The 14683-nt window shown below is 37.8% G+C and overlaps 1 protein-coding gene and 1 non-coding gene across 18 annotated transcripts in view; one reads left to right on the plus strand and one right to left on the minus strand.

Moving 5' to 3' along the window:
* CDC42BPA (CDC42 binding protein kinase alpha) overlaps positions 1–14683 on the plus strand; it is a 334917-nt gene that overhangs the window by 227091 nt on the left and 93143 nt on the right. For all 17 annotated transcript variants that reach the window (XM_055146939.1, XM_055146925.1, XM_055146926.1 and 14 more), the window contains 2 exons: positions 8110–8357; positions 10013–10118. In XM_055146939.1, the coding sequence (XP_055002914.1) occupies positions 8110–8357; positions 10013–10118 (354 nt within the window). The remainder of the gene's footprint in view (positions 1–8109; positions 8358–10012; positions 10119–14683) is intronic.
* LOC129399019 (small nucleolar RNA SNORA9) lies at positions 4045–4176 on the minus strand. The gene has a single exon (XR_008626867.1). It is a non-coding gene; the product is annotated as a small nucleolar RNA SNORA9 (small nucleolar RNA).

Genomic DNA, 14683 nt, shown 5'->3' on the forward strand with positions numbered 1-14683 from the left:
GCAGTTTGCTGCAACATGGATGGAACTGGTAGATATATATTAAATGAAGCAAGCTAGAAGAAAGACAAACACAGCATATGACTTACATGTGGAACTTATAGTAATTGGATAAGGACATGCAGTGGTTTAAGGGAGGGATGCTTACATCACCCTTGGCCACAAAATATAGGGAAGAGAAGGAAAGAAATGAGTGAAGAGAAAGGCTAGAGGAGATAGATGAAAAGCAATTAGGGCAGGAGTCAAGGGGATTCAGGTATATTGGTGGTGTTAAGGAATGATAGAACTAAATGTCCAAACCACAGAGTCAGTAACACTGAAATTGGGAGACCCAAACTTTAGTAACCAAATTTAAAAGGTGTCTGTCAAGATGGCAGGCTGGGGCTGGGAGGAAGGAGGGTGAATGAGGTAGGAGAAGGAATCTGGTAAAGGGAACTTTGTACTGGTGACAGATTTAGTGATGGAACATTGTATGTCAAAAACCCAACTATGAATAACTTTCTTTCAGTGTGCTTTAATAAAATATGATTTTGGAAAATATAACCCAAAATAGTTCATTTTAAGTATTTTTTTTCTTTAAATATATGTGACCAGTTTTCCCATCACTAACTTGTTCAAATTGCTTTCTTTGTCCTCTTTTATTATTTTTTTAAGGTACTGTTTTATATTTTTCTTCATGTAGGTCTTTCACCTCTTTAATTAAGCCAGTTCCTAGGTACTTGATTTTCTGAGGCACAATTGTGAATGGGATTTTTAAAATATATTTCTTTTATTCCATTATTTGCAGTTAGGAAACCCATAGACTTTTAATGTTGATTTTGTATCCTGCCACTTTACTATACAAATCTATTGTTTCTAGGAGCATTTTTATAGAGTTGGGGTTTTCTAAATATAGTATCATGTAATCCACAAACAGTGAGAGCTTGCTGACTTCTTCCACTCCTATTTGGATCTCCTTGATTTTTTTTCCTAATTTCTTGTGCAAGAACTTCCAATACTATATTGAGTATAAGTTGTGACTTCCAATACTACATTTAATAGAGGTGGTGAGAGTGGGAAACTTTTTCTTATGGCCGATCTTAGGGGAAAAGGCTTTTAGTTTTTACCCATTGTGTACATTTCTTGCTGTGGTAATTGCCTTGACTATGTGTAGGAACATCAATTCCCATTTCTTAGATTTTTTTTTTATCCTGAATGACTGTTGAATATTGTCAAGTGCTTGTTCTGCATCTATTGATATGAACACAAGGGGTTTTTTTTCATTGATATGTATCACACAATTTACTTACACATGTTAAATCGTCCTTGCATCCCAGGTATGAATCCTGTTTGGTTATAGTGTATGTTCTTTTTGATCAGTTGTTGGTTTCTATTTATTAGTATTTTGTTGAGTGTTTTTGCATCTACCTTCACCAGGAACATAGGTCTGTAACTGTCCTTTTTGAGTGTACTGTTTCTGTCTGCTTTTGGAATCAGGGCAATGTTTGCTTCATAGAAACTCGGAGTGTTTCTGTTTCTTCAGTTTCCTGAAATAATCTGAAAAGGATTGGCAGTAACTCTCTTTAAAGGTTTGGAAAAACTCTCTATTGAACCCATCTGGGCCTAGGCTTTTGTTTGACGGCAGACTTGTGATTACTGTTTCAATTTCCTAGATACTAATAGATCTGTTCAGAATTTCATGTCATCTTTGTTCGGCTTTTGAAAGGTTATAGGTGTCCAAGAATTTTTTTTTTTTTGGCTTTTTGGGTCACACCTGGCGATGCACAGGGGTTACTCCTGGCTCATGCACTCAGGAATCACTCCTGGTGGTGCTCAGGGGCCATTTCTGGGAATTGAATCCAGGTCAGCTGCGTGCAAGGCAAATGCCCTACCCGCTGTGCTATCACTCCAGCCCAGGTGTCCAAGAATTTATCCATTTCGGGACTGGAGTGATAGCACAGTGAGTAGGGCATTTGCCTTGCATACAGCTGACCCGGGTTGGATTCCCAGCATCCCATATGGTCCTCTGAGCGAGCAACCCCTGTGCATCATCAGGTGTGACCTAAAAAGAAACAAAAAATAATTTAGCTGTTTCTTTTAGGTTCTCTCATTTTTTTGTGACATAGAGATTTTCAGTGTAATCTTTAATAATTCTTTTCATTTCGATGGTATCTGTTGTGACATCTCCCTTTTCTTTCTGATTTGGTTAATTAGAGTTCTCTCTCTTTGTGAGTCATGCTAGAGGTAGTAAGATATTGTTTATTTCTCAAAAAATCAGCTCTTGGTTTATTAATCTTTCAGATTGTGTGTTTGTTTTTAATACCAATTCATTTCTGCTCTGTTTTATTCTTTCCTTCCTCCTGTCTTCTTTGATCATTTACAAGTTTCTTAAGCTATGGTTGGGTTACTTAGGTGATTCCTTTCTTTCTTCCTGATGAATGCTTGCATAGATGTGAACTCTCCTCTTAACACTGTTTTTGCTGTGTCCCACAAGTTCTCGCTGCTGGTATGGCCATTCTCATTTGTTTTCATGAATCTTTTGATTTTCTCTCTTGATTTCCTCTCCAACTCACTGGTTTTTTAGTAGCAAGCTGTTTAATTTCCAGGTGTTTAAGTTATTTCCCCAATTTTGTTTGTGGTTAACTTCCATTTGCAGTGCATCATGGTCTGAGAGATACTTAGTTCGTTTCTATCCTCTTTACTTTATGAAGGTATGTTTTGTGGCTCAGAATATGTTCTGTCATGGAGAATGTCCTGTGAATATTGGAGAAGAATGTGTATTCAGCTTTGGGCATTAAAAGCCCTCTATATTTCTACTAGCCATGCTCTTCCCTTTCTTCTAATACATTATTTCCTTGCTGAATTTTAATCTAGTTGATCTGTCAAGGGGTGACAGTGGTATTGAAGTCTTCAATTATTGTTGAATTCCTCTTGATGATGTCTTCCTTCAAATCTGCTAGCAGTTGTTTTCTGTATTTTGCAGGTCCCTTGTTAGGTGCATTAAAAGCCCTCTATATTTCTACTAGCCATGCTCTTCCCTTTATTCTAATACATTATTTCCTTGCTGAATTTTAATCTAGTTGATCTGTCAAGGGGTGACAGTGGTATTGAAGTCTTCAATTATTGTTGAATTCCTCTTGATGATGTCTTCCTTCAAATCTGCTAGCAGTTGTTTTCTGTATTTTGCAGGTCCCTTGTTAGGTGCATTATGTTTAGGCGTATGAATTTTTCCTGACATACATATCCCTTGGTCATTAAGAAATTCAGTTGTCAATCCATTCTTCCACTCTGTCTCTTAATTGGTACATTTTGGTTATTGACATTGAGTGAGCTTGTTAATGGAGTTTTGTGCCATCTATTGTTTGTTTGTTTTTTTTATAAAAGTTGGGTGTATTTTTATTTTCCTTGTATTTTCCTTGTCTTAAAGTGGTTCCTTTAATTCTGGTGAAGATGGTTTCAATTCTGTGAAGTTCCTGAGCTGTTGCTTACCCATGAAGTTCTTTATTGTTCCTTCAAATCTTAACAAGAGTCTCACTAAGCAGTGGTTGGAATCAACTACAATTGGGGGTGGGGGAGAGGGTAGGTAAGATAGAGAAGAAGCCAATATGACAATTTATAGCTGGAAATGATCACATTAGACAAGAACTGAGGACTAAAAGTAGGTAAAGGGATATTCCTGATAGCCTTTCAGTATCTGTATTGCAAACCATAATGCCCAAAAGGAAGAGAGGCAGGAGGGGGGCCAGGGGGAAGGAGGAGGGGATGATGGCAGGTGATGGAAGGGAGACTGGGGACACTGGTGCTGGGAAATGTTCACTGGTGGTGGGATGGGTTTGGGAATACTGTATGACTGAAACCTAATCATGAACGGCTTTGTAAGGGTCTACCACAGTGATTCAATAAAAAAAAAATTTTAAATAAAATTTTAAAAAGCTTAAGGATTCTTGCTGAACTATTCATTTCATTGAGTTTGAGTTTTATTTGTTTTTAAAAAAAAAAAACAAAATTCTGCCATTGTCTTCAGGCCCAAAGGGTGTCATATGATAAATTTGCTGTAAATTTTATTTTTCATATCTGAAATTTCTATAACCTTGTTCCTGATGGAGCAGGGCAAGGCCTCAAACCATTTTATAATGTTCTTGCAAGCACTGTAGGAATGCACAGGGTCACTCCATACCCCAGGATGCTGGAGGCTTGCCTAATTTACTGTAAATCTTAAGGGCATTCTTTTATATGTAATTTCCTTCATTGATGTCACTGCTTTCACTGTTCTATGTCTGTTGCTTTTGTCATATTGATTACGATGTGTTTTGGAGTTTTTTAGTTTTGGTGGACTGGAGCGATAGCACAGCGGTACGGTGTTCGCCTTTCACGAGGCCGACCTGCGTTCGATTTCTCCATCCCTCTTGGAGAGCCTGGCAAGCTACCAAGAGTATTGCATCCTCATGGCAGAGCCTGGCAAGCTACCTGTGGCGTATTGGATATGCCAAACACAGTAACAATAAGTCACACAATGAGAGACATTACTGGTGCCCACTTGAACAAATCGATGAGCAACGTGATGACAGTGACAGTGATAGTAATTTCGGTGTCTTTTTGCTGATGCTTTTCATAACTCTTTAATCTGGGCACATCAACTCTGGAAACTTCTCAGTAATGATTTATTTGACTAATACTTATTCATTGAAATTTCTTTCCTGGATCTCTGAGACTCCAGTGTTATGTTGTTTCTTTTTTAACTCATCCCAGAGTTCTCTTGTCTATTGTTCATTTATTTTGAGACTTTTTCCCATATTCTGCTTTAGTCTAGAGATCTTCTGCATCTCATCTTAGACCTCACTTACTGTGTCCTCAGCTACTGTTACTATGCTGCAGAGGCCTTTCCGCGAATTTTTCATTTCACCTACCAAATTCCTTAGTTCATTTCTACTTGTAGTTTTCCCATCTCTGCTCTTTCCTCTTGTGTTTCATTGTATTTTTCTGAGATCATTAAATATCCTATGCACTTCTACTTTAAGTCCTTATCTGAGAGGTTTTATATATATATATACATATATATATATATGTATATGGTTAGTACTGGTTGAGTCTTCAGGACTACTCTCTTTGCTCACATAGCGTGGTGGAGTTGTGCGCTGCTTCCTATTGTGTCTGTTGCGAACTGGCAGTGAGTCTCTCTAGTTTACAGCTTATGCCCCTCTACCATTGAGGACTTCTCTTTGTGGCCCAGCTGGTTTTGGTACTTTCTCTGTTCCCTGTCAAAGCCATCCATTCGGTGTATTTCGTTTTCACTTGTCTTGGGTTTCTTGTGCTCATCCCAAAGACGTTGTGTTCCCTGTGGGACATGCAGGAGGGATGTAGCTTTCTGTGGCTGCACTGCCAGAGGTGGCTGACTTTGCCTACCCTATCCACAGTGATGTTAGTGAGTCTGTGTCCTAGGCGTGCATCTGCTGGCCACCCAAGCTAGCTACCTGCATGTTACAGTTTATTTAATGTGGGGCACCAACACCAGAACTGGGTACCAGAGGTTGTTATTATTTCTGAATATATTTATTAATACTTCTGATGTGTCACCCTTAAGTGTTACTTTGTATGATAGCTTGACCACAAATACTTTATGTTAAAAGAGTCATTCTATTCTGGTCATGTCTTATTGTATGACTTGAGTTAGTATTTTAAATATGTATTAAATGTTATCAAACAATCCAGGGATATCTTCTGCAGCTGTCATATACTTCTTTTAATCTATTTAATGTAATTTTTGCATGTTTACTAATTTTACTAAAATTAATTGACCTTCAATAACTATATAAAACATGTTGTATTTGGATAGATTTCCATTTTATAAATGGCTTAATTTTTGGCATTTTACTTGACTTTTTAATAACTATTTCAGTAAATGGGCTGGAGCAATAGCACAGCGGTTGGGCATTCACCTTTCATGGGCCGACCCGCGTTCGATTCCTCCGCCCCTCTCGGAGAGCCCGGCAAACTACCAAGAGTATCTCGCCCGTGCGGCAAAGCCTGGCAAGTTACCCGTGCGTATTGGATATGCCCAAAACAGTAACAATCAGTCTCTCAATGAGAGACGTTACTGGTGCCCGCTCAAACAACTCGATGAGCAACGGGGAGATTTCAGTAAATGCTATGAGTCTATAGCCTTTTTTTAGTGGTATCTTAAGTTTTTCTAATTTTTGAGTAATTTTTTTAACTTGTAGTGCATGCTGCTGTCATCCCAACAATCAACTGTACTATACAGACCAACATACTGAAAGTATTCTTTAAATAATTAAAAAGTTGGAAAATAGCATAAGTGAGAAGTCTGCAACATTTCTTGGAGATGCAAAGAGCATGTCTCTGGCTTCCAGTGACTTATTTCAGCAGAGCTGTGCATACTACTTGATAATCTGGGTTGTCCCACATGTAGACAATTCATAAGTAGTCTGTGAACAAGTTATAAAATAGAACTACAAGTTTCTCAGGGCTTCATTGATGACTAGTTGCTTCTGTTTTGTTGGGAATCTTCTCAAGCTGTGTCCATGGAGTCTGTGGCTCATTCCAGACAATCTTCACCTCCGCTGTGTGTTCCAAATGGCTGAGTTGCTGGTAATGTGGTGCTGCTTAGTTCAGTAGTGCTTTGGAGCCACCAGGGAGCCACTGACAGCAATCAAATCTAACATCTTCATATATACTCTAGGAAACAAAATAAAACAAAACGATAGGCCTCTTATATTTAGGTCTGGCTTAAGAAGAGGAATTTGGTTAAAGCCATCTTTTTAACCTCAAGGACCACGCTGTCCATGGGACTGTACTTGGGGCCTGTGTGTGCCAGGCATGTGCTCCAACCCTTTGAACTTTCTCCCCTTTGGACTCTGTCCCCTCCCCCCTAATTAATGCCTTTGCTTAATTTTCTTTAAAGTGTGTGTGTGTGTGTGTGTGTGTGTGTGTGTGTCCATGTACCTATATCTCTAAAATGTGACTGAGCTGACATCATTTTTTTAAGGTACATTAACCGCTGGTTTTGTTTTGTTTTGTTTTCCACACCCTTAATACTGACTTTAAAATAGGACATAATGTTTTCTAGACTTTGATTCCTTGATGTCATGAAATGTAAATCCCTATGTTCTTTGTGATTTAAAATTATTGTCAGTCATTTGGCATGATAGCCAGGGAAGGACTAGAGAGCTGTAGTTCTGGAGAACCCAGAGACTCCTTAGCACTGCTGGGGGTGGCCCTGGCCCTGATGGTTCCTGGCACTGCAGGGCCAAAGTTGAGCTTCAGTTCTTGGCTTTGAGCTACACCAAACTGGTTGGCTAAGTATTACCACTAGTGACCTCTGAGCCTCCTGAGCACTGCTTGGGAGACCCCACCCCACACCCAAAAATAGGTTGTAATAACATAATATAAAAAGTGGCAAAGAACTTTTGGAAAATTTTAAATAATAATCTATTAGGTAAAAATCTTAAAAATTATGAAATCTTAAATAATAATCTCTGTATGCTGTTTAACTATTACCTTGAAGAACTTTTGAACTTCCCTTTCTTTCTTCTCTGAAATTATCTTTCACCCTAATTCTCAAAAGATAGCTCTTAACCAGATTCCCCTTGCTAAAGCTGCACCTAAATATAAGAGACCTACTTTCAGTCCCAGAGTATATATGAAGATGTTAGATTAGACCCTTGCCATTTCTCCCTGGACTATTACAAAAAACTCTTCTCTTCTCTCTTTTTTATTTTGCATATCCCAGCTCTGTTACCTTCTTCCCTATTGTAACTTTTATTGATTCTACATCAGAGACTAGAAGCAGTTAAATTTTTCTTACCTTGCACCAACAGCAGTACAGAAATCAACATTTTAAATATAAAACAAATAATTACAAAATACTTAGTCAGATAAAATGGATGAATATAGAATCTTGGTGTGAAGAAGACTATAAAATACAGTAGAAATAAATATACACTGAGAGCAACAAATGGAATATTTGACATTCAAAATGTTAATAATCTTAAATAATGATCTTGTGTGATAATATACAAAAGTAATACTAGGCTATATGAAGTATGTTATAGAAAGAAGTTATTCTTTGATAATTTATTGCTCTTACAGATGAATTAATCTTTTATTATTCTCTAGCAAAAACAAATTAGTTACTCACCAGGAGTATGCAGTATTGAACATCAGCAAGAGATAACCAAACTAAAAACTGATTTGGAAAAGAAAAGTATCTTTTATGAAGAAGAATTATCTAAAAGGGAAGGAATACATGCAAATGAAATTAAAAATCTGAAAAAAGAGCTGCATGATTCAGAAGGTCAGCAACTTGCTCTCAACAAAGAAATTTTGATTTTGAAAGACAAATTGGAAAAAAACAGGAGAGAGAGGTAAGAAATGATATGTATTTATTTTAATCCACTACTGTAGTTTATAATAGTATTGTTATTTATTCCATAAATATACAATATAACTAAACATCAGCCACCACCATAATGCCAGTATCCCTCTACCAGTTTCCTTTTATTTTTAATTTTTTTATTAGTGAAAAAAATTTATCACCATACAATTACAGATTTCCATATTTTCGTGCTTGATTTTCAGTCATACAGTGTTCGAGTACCCATCCCTCCACCAGTGCCCTTTCTCCACCACCAATGATTCCAGTATTCCTTCCACCCACCCGTACTGCATTCCCCCCCACCCCACCCCCCTCTGTGGCAGGGTATTCCCTTTTGTTCTCTCTCTCCTTTTGGGTGTTGTGGTTTGTAATAGAGGTACTGAGTGGTCATCATGTTAAATCTATAGTCTACTTTCAGCACACGTCTCCCATCCCGAGCGGGTCCTCCAACCACACTTTACTTGGTGTTCCCTTCTCTATCTGAGCTACCTTTCCCCCCAGCATGTGAGACCAGCTTCCAAGCCATGGAGCAAACCTCCTGATACTTATCTCTACTATTTTTGGGTGTTAGTCTCCCATTCTGTTATTTTATATTCCACTGATGAGTGCAACCAGTTTCCTTTTGAACAATCTCTAGGTTCATTTTTATCTGTTACCTCCCTGTTTTCATCCCTAATAAATATGTATTGAATGCATGTTACTTTTCATGTATTAGAGATATATAGAATAAGGGTACTCATTTCCAGAGTCAAATTGGGAATAGATGACAGTATAGCTGACAAGAAAAAAAAAGCAAAATGGGTGAGTTTAGGACAGCCTCCAGAAGTACTCCAGATAATTTTGCAGTATCTAGACTTTGAGAGTCAGACTATTTCTAGGTTAAGCCCAAAATAAGAAAGTTATAGCTGTGAAAAAGTATTCAAATATATAAGGATGCACTGTGATATTTTAAAAACTATTCAAAACTGTAACACCTTTGTTCCTTCAGTGATTTTTAAAAAATTTTATGGAAGTAGTACAGCAGCACTGCACTGTAGCACTGTCATCCTGTTGTTCATCGATTTGCTCAAGCAGGCACCAGTATCGTCTCCATTGTGAGACTTGTTGCTACTGTTTTTGGCATATCAAATATGCCACAGGTAGCTTGCCAGGCTCTGCCTGCAGGCAAGATATTCTCGGTAGCTTGCCAGGCTCTCTGAGAGAGAGAGACAGAGGAATCGAACCCTGGTTGGCCGAGTGCAAGGTATGTACTACCAGGCTGACAACCATGTATTGCTGGAAGTGGCCACCAGGTGTCTTGAGAATTATATTGTGGTCCCTATATGTTGACTTTCTCTAGCCTAATTTTCTCATACTTTCTAGTGTAAACCCAACATGTTCAGGAAGTATATAAATCCGATAGTCTCAGATTTTCAAATGGAAATCGGAGAACATGTTATCAAGCAGATAAATCTGTTTATTAAATTTAAAGGACATGATTCTGACTTTTAATTTTAAGTGAAAGAATTGGTATCTGCAACAATCAAGATATAAATGAAATTTCACAATCAGCTTGATTGGCTGATGATAAAAGGCCAATCTGGGATATTATTATTTTGCCTTTAATTTTATTCCTTTTTTCCTTTTGTTTTTGAATTATGTTAGTCAAAATGAGAGGGAAGAATTTGAAAATGAGTTCAAACAACAATATGAACGAGAAAAAGTGTTATTAACTGAAGAAAATAAAAAACTGACAAATGACCTTGATAAGGTGAGTGGTAAAGTCTCATATTAATTGAACACATACTGTATGTTTAGCACTCTGATAAAAATTGTGGATGTGATTTTATATTTGATATACTTTTTTGTTTAACATATAAAACTTGTTTATATGGTCCAGGCAATCAATTTTCATTATACCATTCTGTACAAGAACATTCTCTCTTTCTTGCTCTCTCTCTCGCTCTCTCTCTCACTCTCTTTTCTTTCTCTCATCTCCCTCTCTCTCTTTCTCTCTGTCTCTCTCTCTGTTTTATTATTTGGTTTTGTGCCATAACCAGCAGTGCTCAAGGCTTATTCCTCGCCCCAAAACAAAAACAAACAAAAAGAAACCACATACTGTAACCCTCCCCTTTTACATTTTGCTTGAGACTCGTTTTACAGTCTTTTTTTAAAGGATGACATAAAGACATTTTCAGAAAGGGTGGGAAATATATCAGATATATCACCTGAGATAGTATTTTTTTAATTAGTGAGTCACCATGAGGGTACAGTTACAGATTTACCCATCTTCATGCTTGTGTTTCCCTCATACAATGTTTGAGAACCCATCCTTCCACCAGTGTCCATTCTCCATCACCAATGAACCCAGTATCCCTCCCACCCTTCAATCTTGTTGCCCCCCACACCACACCTCTGTGGTAGGGTATTCCATTTTGTTCTCTCTCTCCTTTTGGATTTTGTGGTTTGCGAGAGGAGTATTGAGTGGCCATCGTGTTCAGTCTCTAGTCTACTTTCAGCATGCATCTCCCTTCCCACACCGGATATCCAACCACATTTTACTAGGTGTCCCCTTCTCTATCCGGGCTGCCTTTCCCCCAGCATGTGAGGCCAGCTTCCAATCCATGGAGCCAACCTCCTTGTATTATATACTACTATTCTTGGGTGTTAGTCTCGTACTCTTATTTTATATTCCAAAGATGAGTGCAATCTTTCTATGTCTGTCCCTCTCTTTCTAACTCATTTCACTTAGAATGATACTTTCCATGTTGATCCACTTATATGCAAAGTTCATGACTGCATCTTTTCTAACAGCTGCATAGTATTCCATTGTATAGATGTACCAAAGTTTCTTTAACCAGTCATCTATTCTCGGGCACTCAGGATTTTTCCAGATTCTGGTTATTGTAAACAGTGCCACGATGAACATATAAGTGCAGAGATTTTTTGTTTCTCTGGGATATATTCCCTGAAGTGGTATTGCTGGATCAAATGGAAGCTCAATTTCTAATTTTTTGAGAAGCGTCCATATTGTTTTCAAAAACGGCAGAACCAGCCGGCATTCCCACCAGCTGTATAGAAGGGTCCCTTTCTCCCCACATCCTCTCCAACAGCGGTTGCTTTTGTTCTTTTGGATATGTGCCATTCTCTGTGGTGTGAGGTGGTATCTCATAGTTGTTTTGATCTGCATATCTCTGATGATTAGTGATGCAGAGCATTTTTTCATGTGCCTTTTGGCCATTCTTATCTCTTCCTTAGAAAAGTTTCTGTTCATTTCTTTGGCCCATTTTCTGATGGGGTTGGATGTTTTCTTCTTGTAGAGTTCAACCAGTGCTTTATATACCATTGATATCAACCCCTTATCAGATGGGTATTGGGTGAATCTCCTTTCCCATTCTGTAGATTGTTTCATATTTTGGTCACTGTGTCTTTTGCGGTGCAGAAGCTTCTTAGTTTAATATAGTCCCATTTGTTTATCTCTGTTTCCACTTGGTCAGTTGCGTGTCATCATTGAAGATACCTATAGCTTCAATATCGTGGAGGGTTTTGCCGACCTTGTCTTTGATATACCTTATAGATTGTGGTCTGATGTTGAGGTCTTTAATCCATTTTGATCTGATTTTTGTGCATGGTGTCAGGTCAAGGTCTAAGCCCATTCTTTTGCATGTGGTTGTCCAGTTATGCCAGCACCATTTGTTGAAGAGGCTTTCCTTGTTCCACATTTCTTGCTCCCTTATCAAAGATTAGGTGATCATATATTTGAGGTTGTGTGTAGGGATATTCCACCCTGTTCCACTGGTCTATGGCTCTGCCTTTGTTCCAGTACCATGCTGTTTTAATTGTTACCGCTTTATAGTAAAGTTTAAGGTTGGGGAGGGTGATGTCTCCCATCATCTTTTTCCCAAAAATTGTTTTAGCTACTCGTGGGCATTTGCTGTCCCATATGAATTTCAGGATTGCTTGATCCATTTCTTTAAAGAATTTCATGGGTATTTTTATAGAGATCACATTGAATCTGTATAATGCTTTGGGGAGTATTGCCATTTTCACAATGTTGATTCTCCCCATCCATGAGCAGGGGTTATGTTTCCATTTCTTCATGTCCTCTTTTATTTCATGGGGTAGCGTTTTACAGTTTTCTTTGTAGAGGTCCTTTACTTCTTTAGTTAAGCTGATTCCAAGGTACTTGATTTTCTGGGGCATGATTGTGAATGGGATTTCTTTTTTCATGTCCCTTTCCTCTGTCTCATTGTTTGCATATAGGAAGGTCATGGATTTTTGGGTATTGATTTTATAGTCTGCAACTTTACTGTATAAGCCTATTGTTTCTAAGAGTTTCTTAGTAGAGGTTTTAGGCTTCTCTAGATATAGTACCATATCATCTGTGAATAGTGAGAGTTTGATTTCTTCTTTTCCTACCTGGATGCCCTTAATATCTTTTTGTTGCCTAACAGCTATTGCAAGTACTTCCAGTATTATATTGAACAGCAGTGGTGAAAGTGGGCATCCTTGTCTTGTCCCTGATCTTAGAGGAAAGGCCCTTAGCTTTTCTCCATTGAGGATAATACTTGCCATAGGTTCGTGGTAGATGGCTTTGACTGTCTTGAGGAAAGTTCCTCCAAAACCCATTTTAGTGAGAGTTTTCATCATGAACGAATGTTGGATCTTGTCAAATGCTTTCTCTACATCTATTGATATGATCATATGGTTTTTATCTTTACTTTTGTTGATGTGACAGATTATGTTGATTGATTTCTGAATGTTAAACCATCCTTTTATCCCCGGGATGAATCCCACTTGGTCATGGTGTATGATCTTTTTGATGAGTTGTTGGATCCTATTTGCCAGTATTTTGTTGAGGATCTTCGCATCAGTATTCATCAGGGATATTGGTCTATAGTTTTCTTGTTTTGTGGTGTCTTTGTTTGCTTTTGGTATTAGGGAGATATGTGCCTCATAGAAACTGTTCGGGAGAGTTCCTGTTTTTTCAATTTCCTGAAAAAGTTTGAGAACTGGCAACAGGTCCTCTTTAAATGTTTGGAAGAATTTGCCAATGAATCCGTCTGGACCTGGGCTTTTGTTTTAGGGGAGACTTTTGATTACAGTTTCGATTTCCTTGATATTAATGGGTCTATTCAGGTATTCCAGGTCTTCTTGGTTCAGTCTTGGGAGATTGTAGGAATCAAGGAATTCATCCATTTCTTTTAGGTTCTCATGTTTTGTGGCATACAGACTTTCAAAGTGGTCTCTGATGATCTTTTGAATCTCCTTGGTTTCTGTTGTGATGTCCCCCTTTTCATTTTTGATTCAGTTTATTAGGGTTCTTTCTTTCTCTCTCTCTCTCTCTCTCTCTCTCTTTGTGAGTCTTGCTAGTGGTTTATCAATCTTGTTAATTTTCTCAAAGAACCAGCTCTTGGTTTCACTGACCTTTCGGATTATTTTCTGGGTTTCCATGTCGTTAATTTCTGCTCTAATTTTTATTATTTCTTTCCTTCTGCCTGGTTTTGGGTTCCTTTTTCTGGTCCTTTTAGATCTTAGAAAAGGATCTTGAGCTGTGAAGTCAAACTATCTATGTAAGCCCTTTCTTCCTTCCTAAGGAATGCTTGCAGAGCTATAAATTTTCCCCTTAACACAGCTTTAGCTACATCCCATAATGGAATAGATTTGGTGTAAGTAAGGAATAAGGAAAAGGCAAAGGCAGAAGGAAAATCAGAGAGTATTTGAAGTATTCAATTTCAATGACTAGAAGGGTTCATAACAGTAATAATAATAAGGAATCGGGAAAACAAGCATTTTGAGTGAAAAATAGTGAGTTATCAGGTTTATAAGAAGCATCTGGGTACCTTAAATCCCTGTTCTCAAAAGTCATGTGTTTTGGGGGCCAGAACAGTATGTAAGGCATTTGTCTGCAATGCAGCCCACCTTAGTTTAATATAAGGCGCTCATGGTGATCTTTTTTTTTTAAAAAAATTATTCATTTTTATTAAGTTGTTCATGATGATTTATTACATTCAAGATTCCAACATCAATCCTACCACAACTGAACCTTCCTACCACCATTATTTCCAATTTTCCCCGAACACCACTCAAGCCTGCCCCAATAGCAGGCCCTAAATAATTTATTTTATATTGTTATGAATAATTAGCTAAAAATGATTAAAAAAAAGGTTTTCTTAAAAGAAAGTGTGTGATTGTTGTTGTCTCTTACCATGGCTATTAAGTTCTTAATTACTAACATGTTGTTGCAGGTTAAGCCTTGTGTGTTCATATTTTCTTAACTGAGATTAGATTATTTTACATCCCATCTATTGTGGTGTGCTACTCCTGATATATCAG

Source organism: Sorex araneus, chromosome 9 (assembly GCF_027595985.1).
Source record: "Sorex araneus isolate mSorAra2 chromosome 9, mSorAra2.pri, whole genome shotgun sequence".
Lineage (NCBI taxonomy): Eukaryota > Metazoa > Chordata > Mammalia > Eulipotyphla > Soricidae > Sorex > Sorex araneus.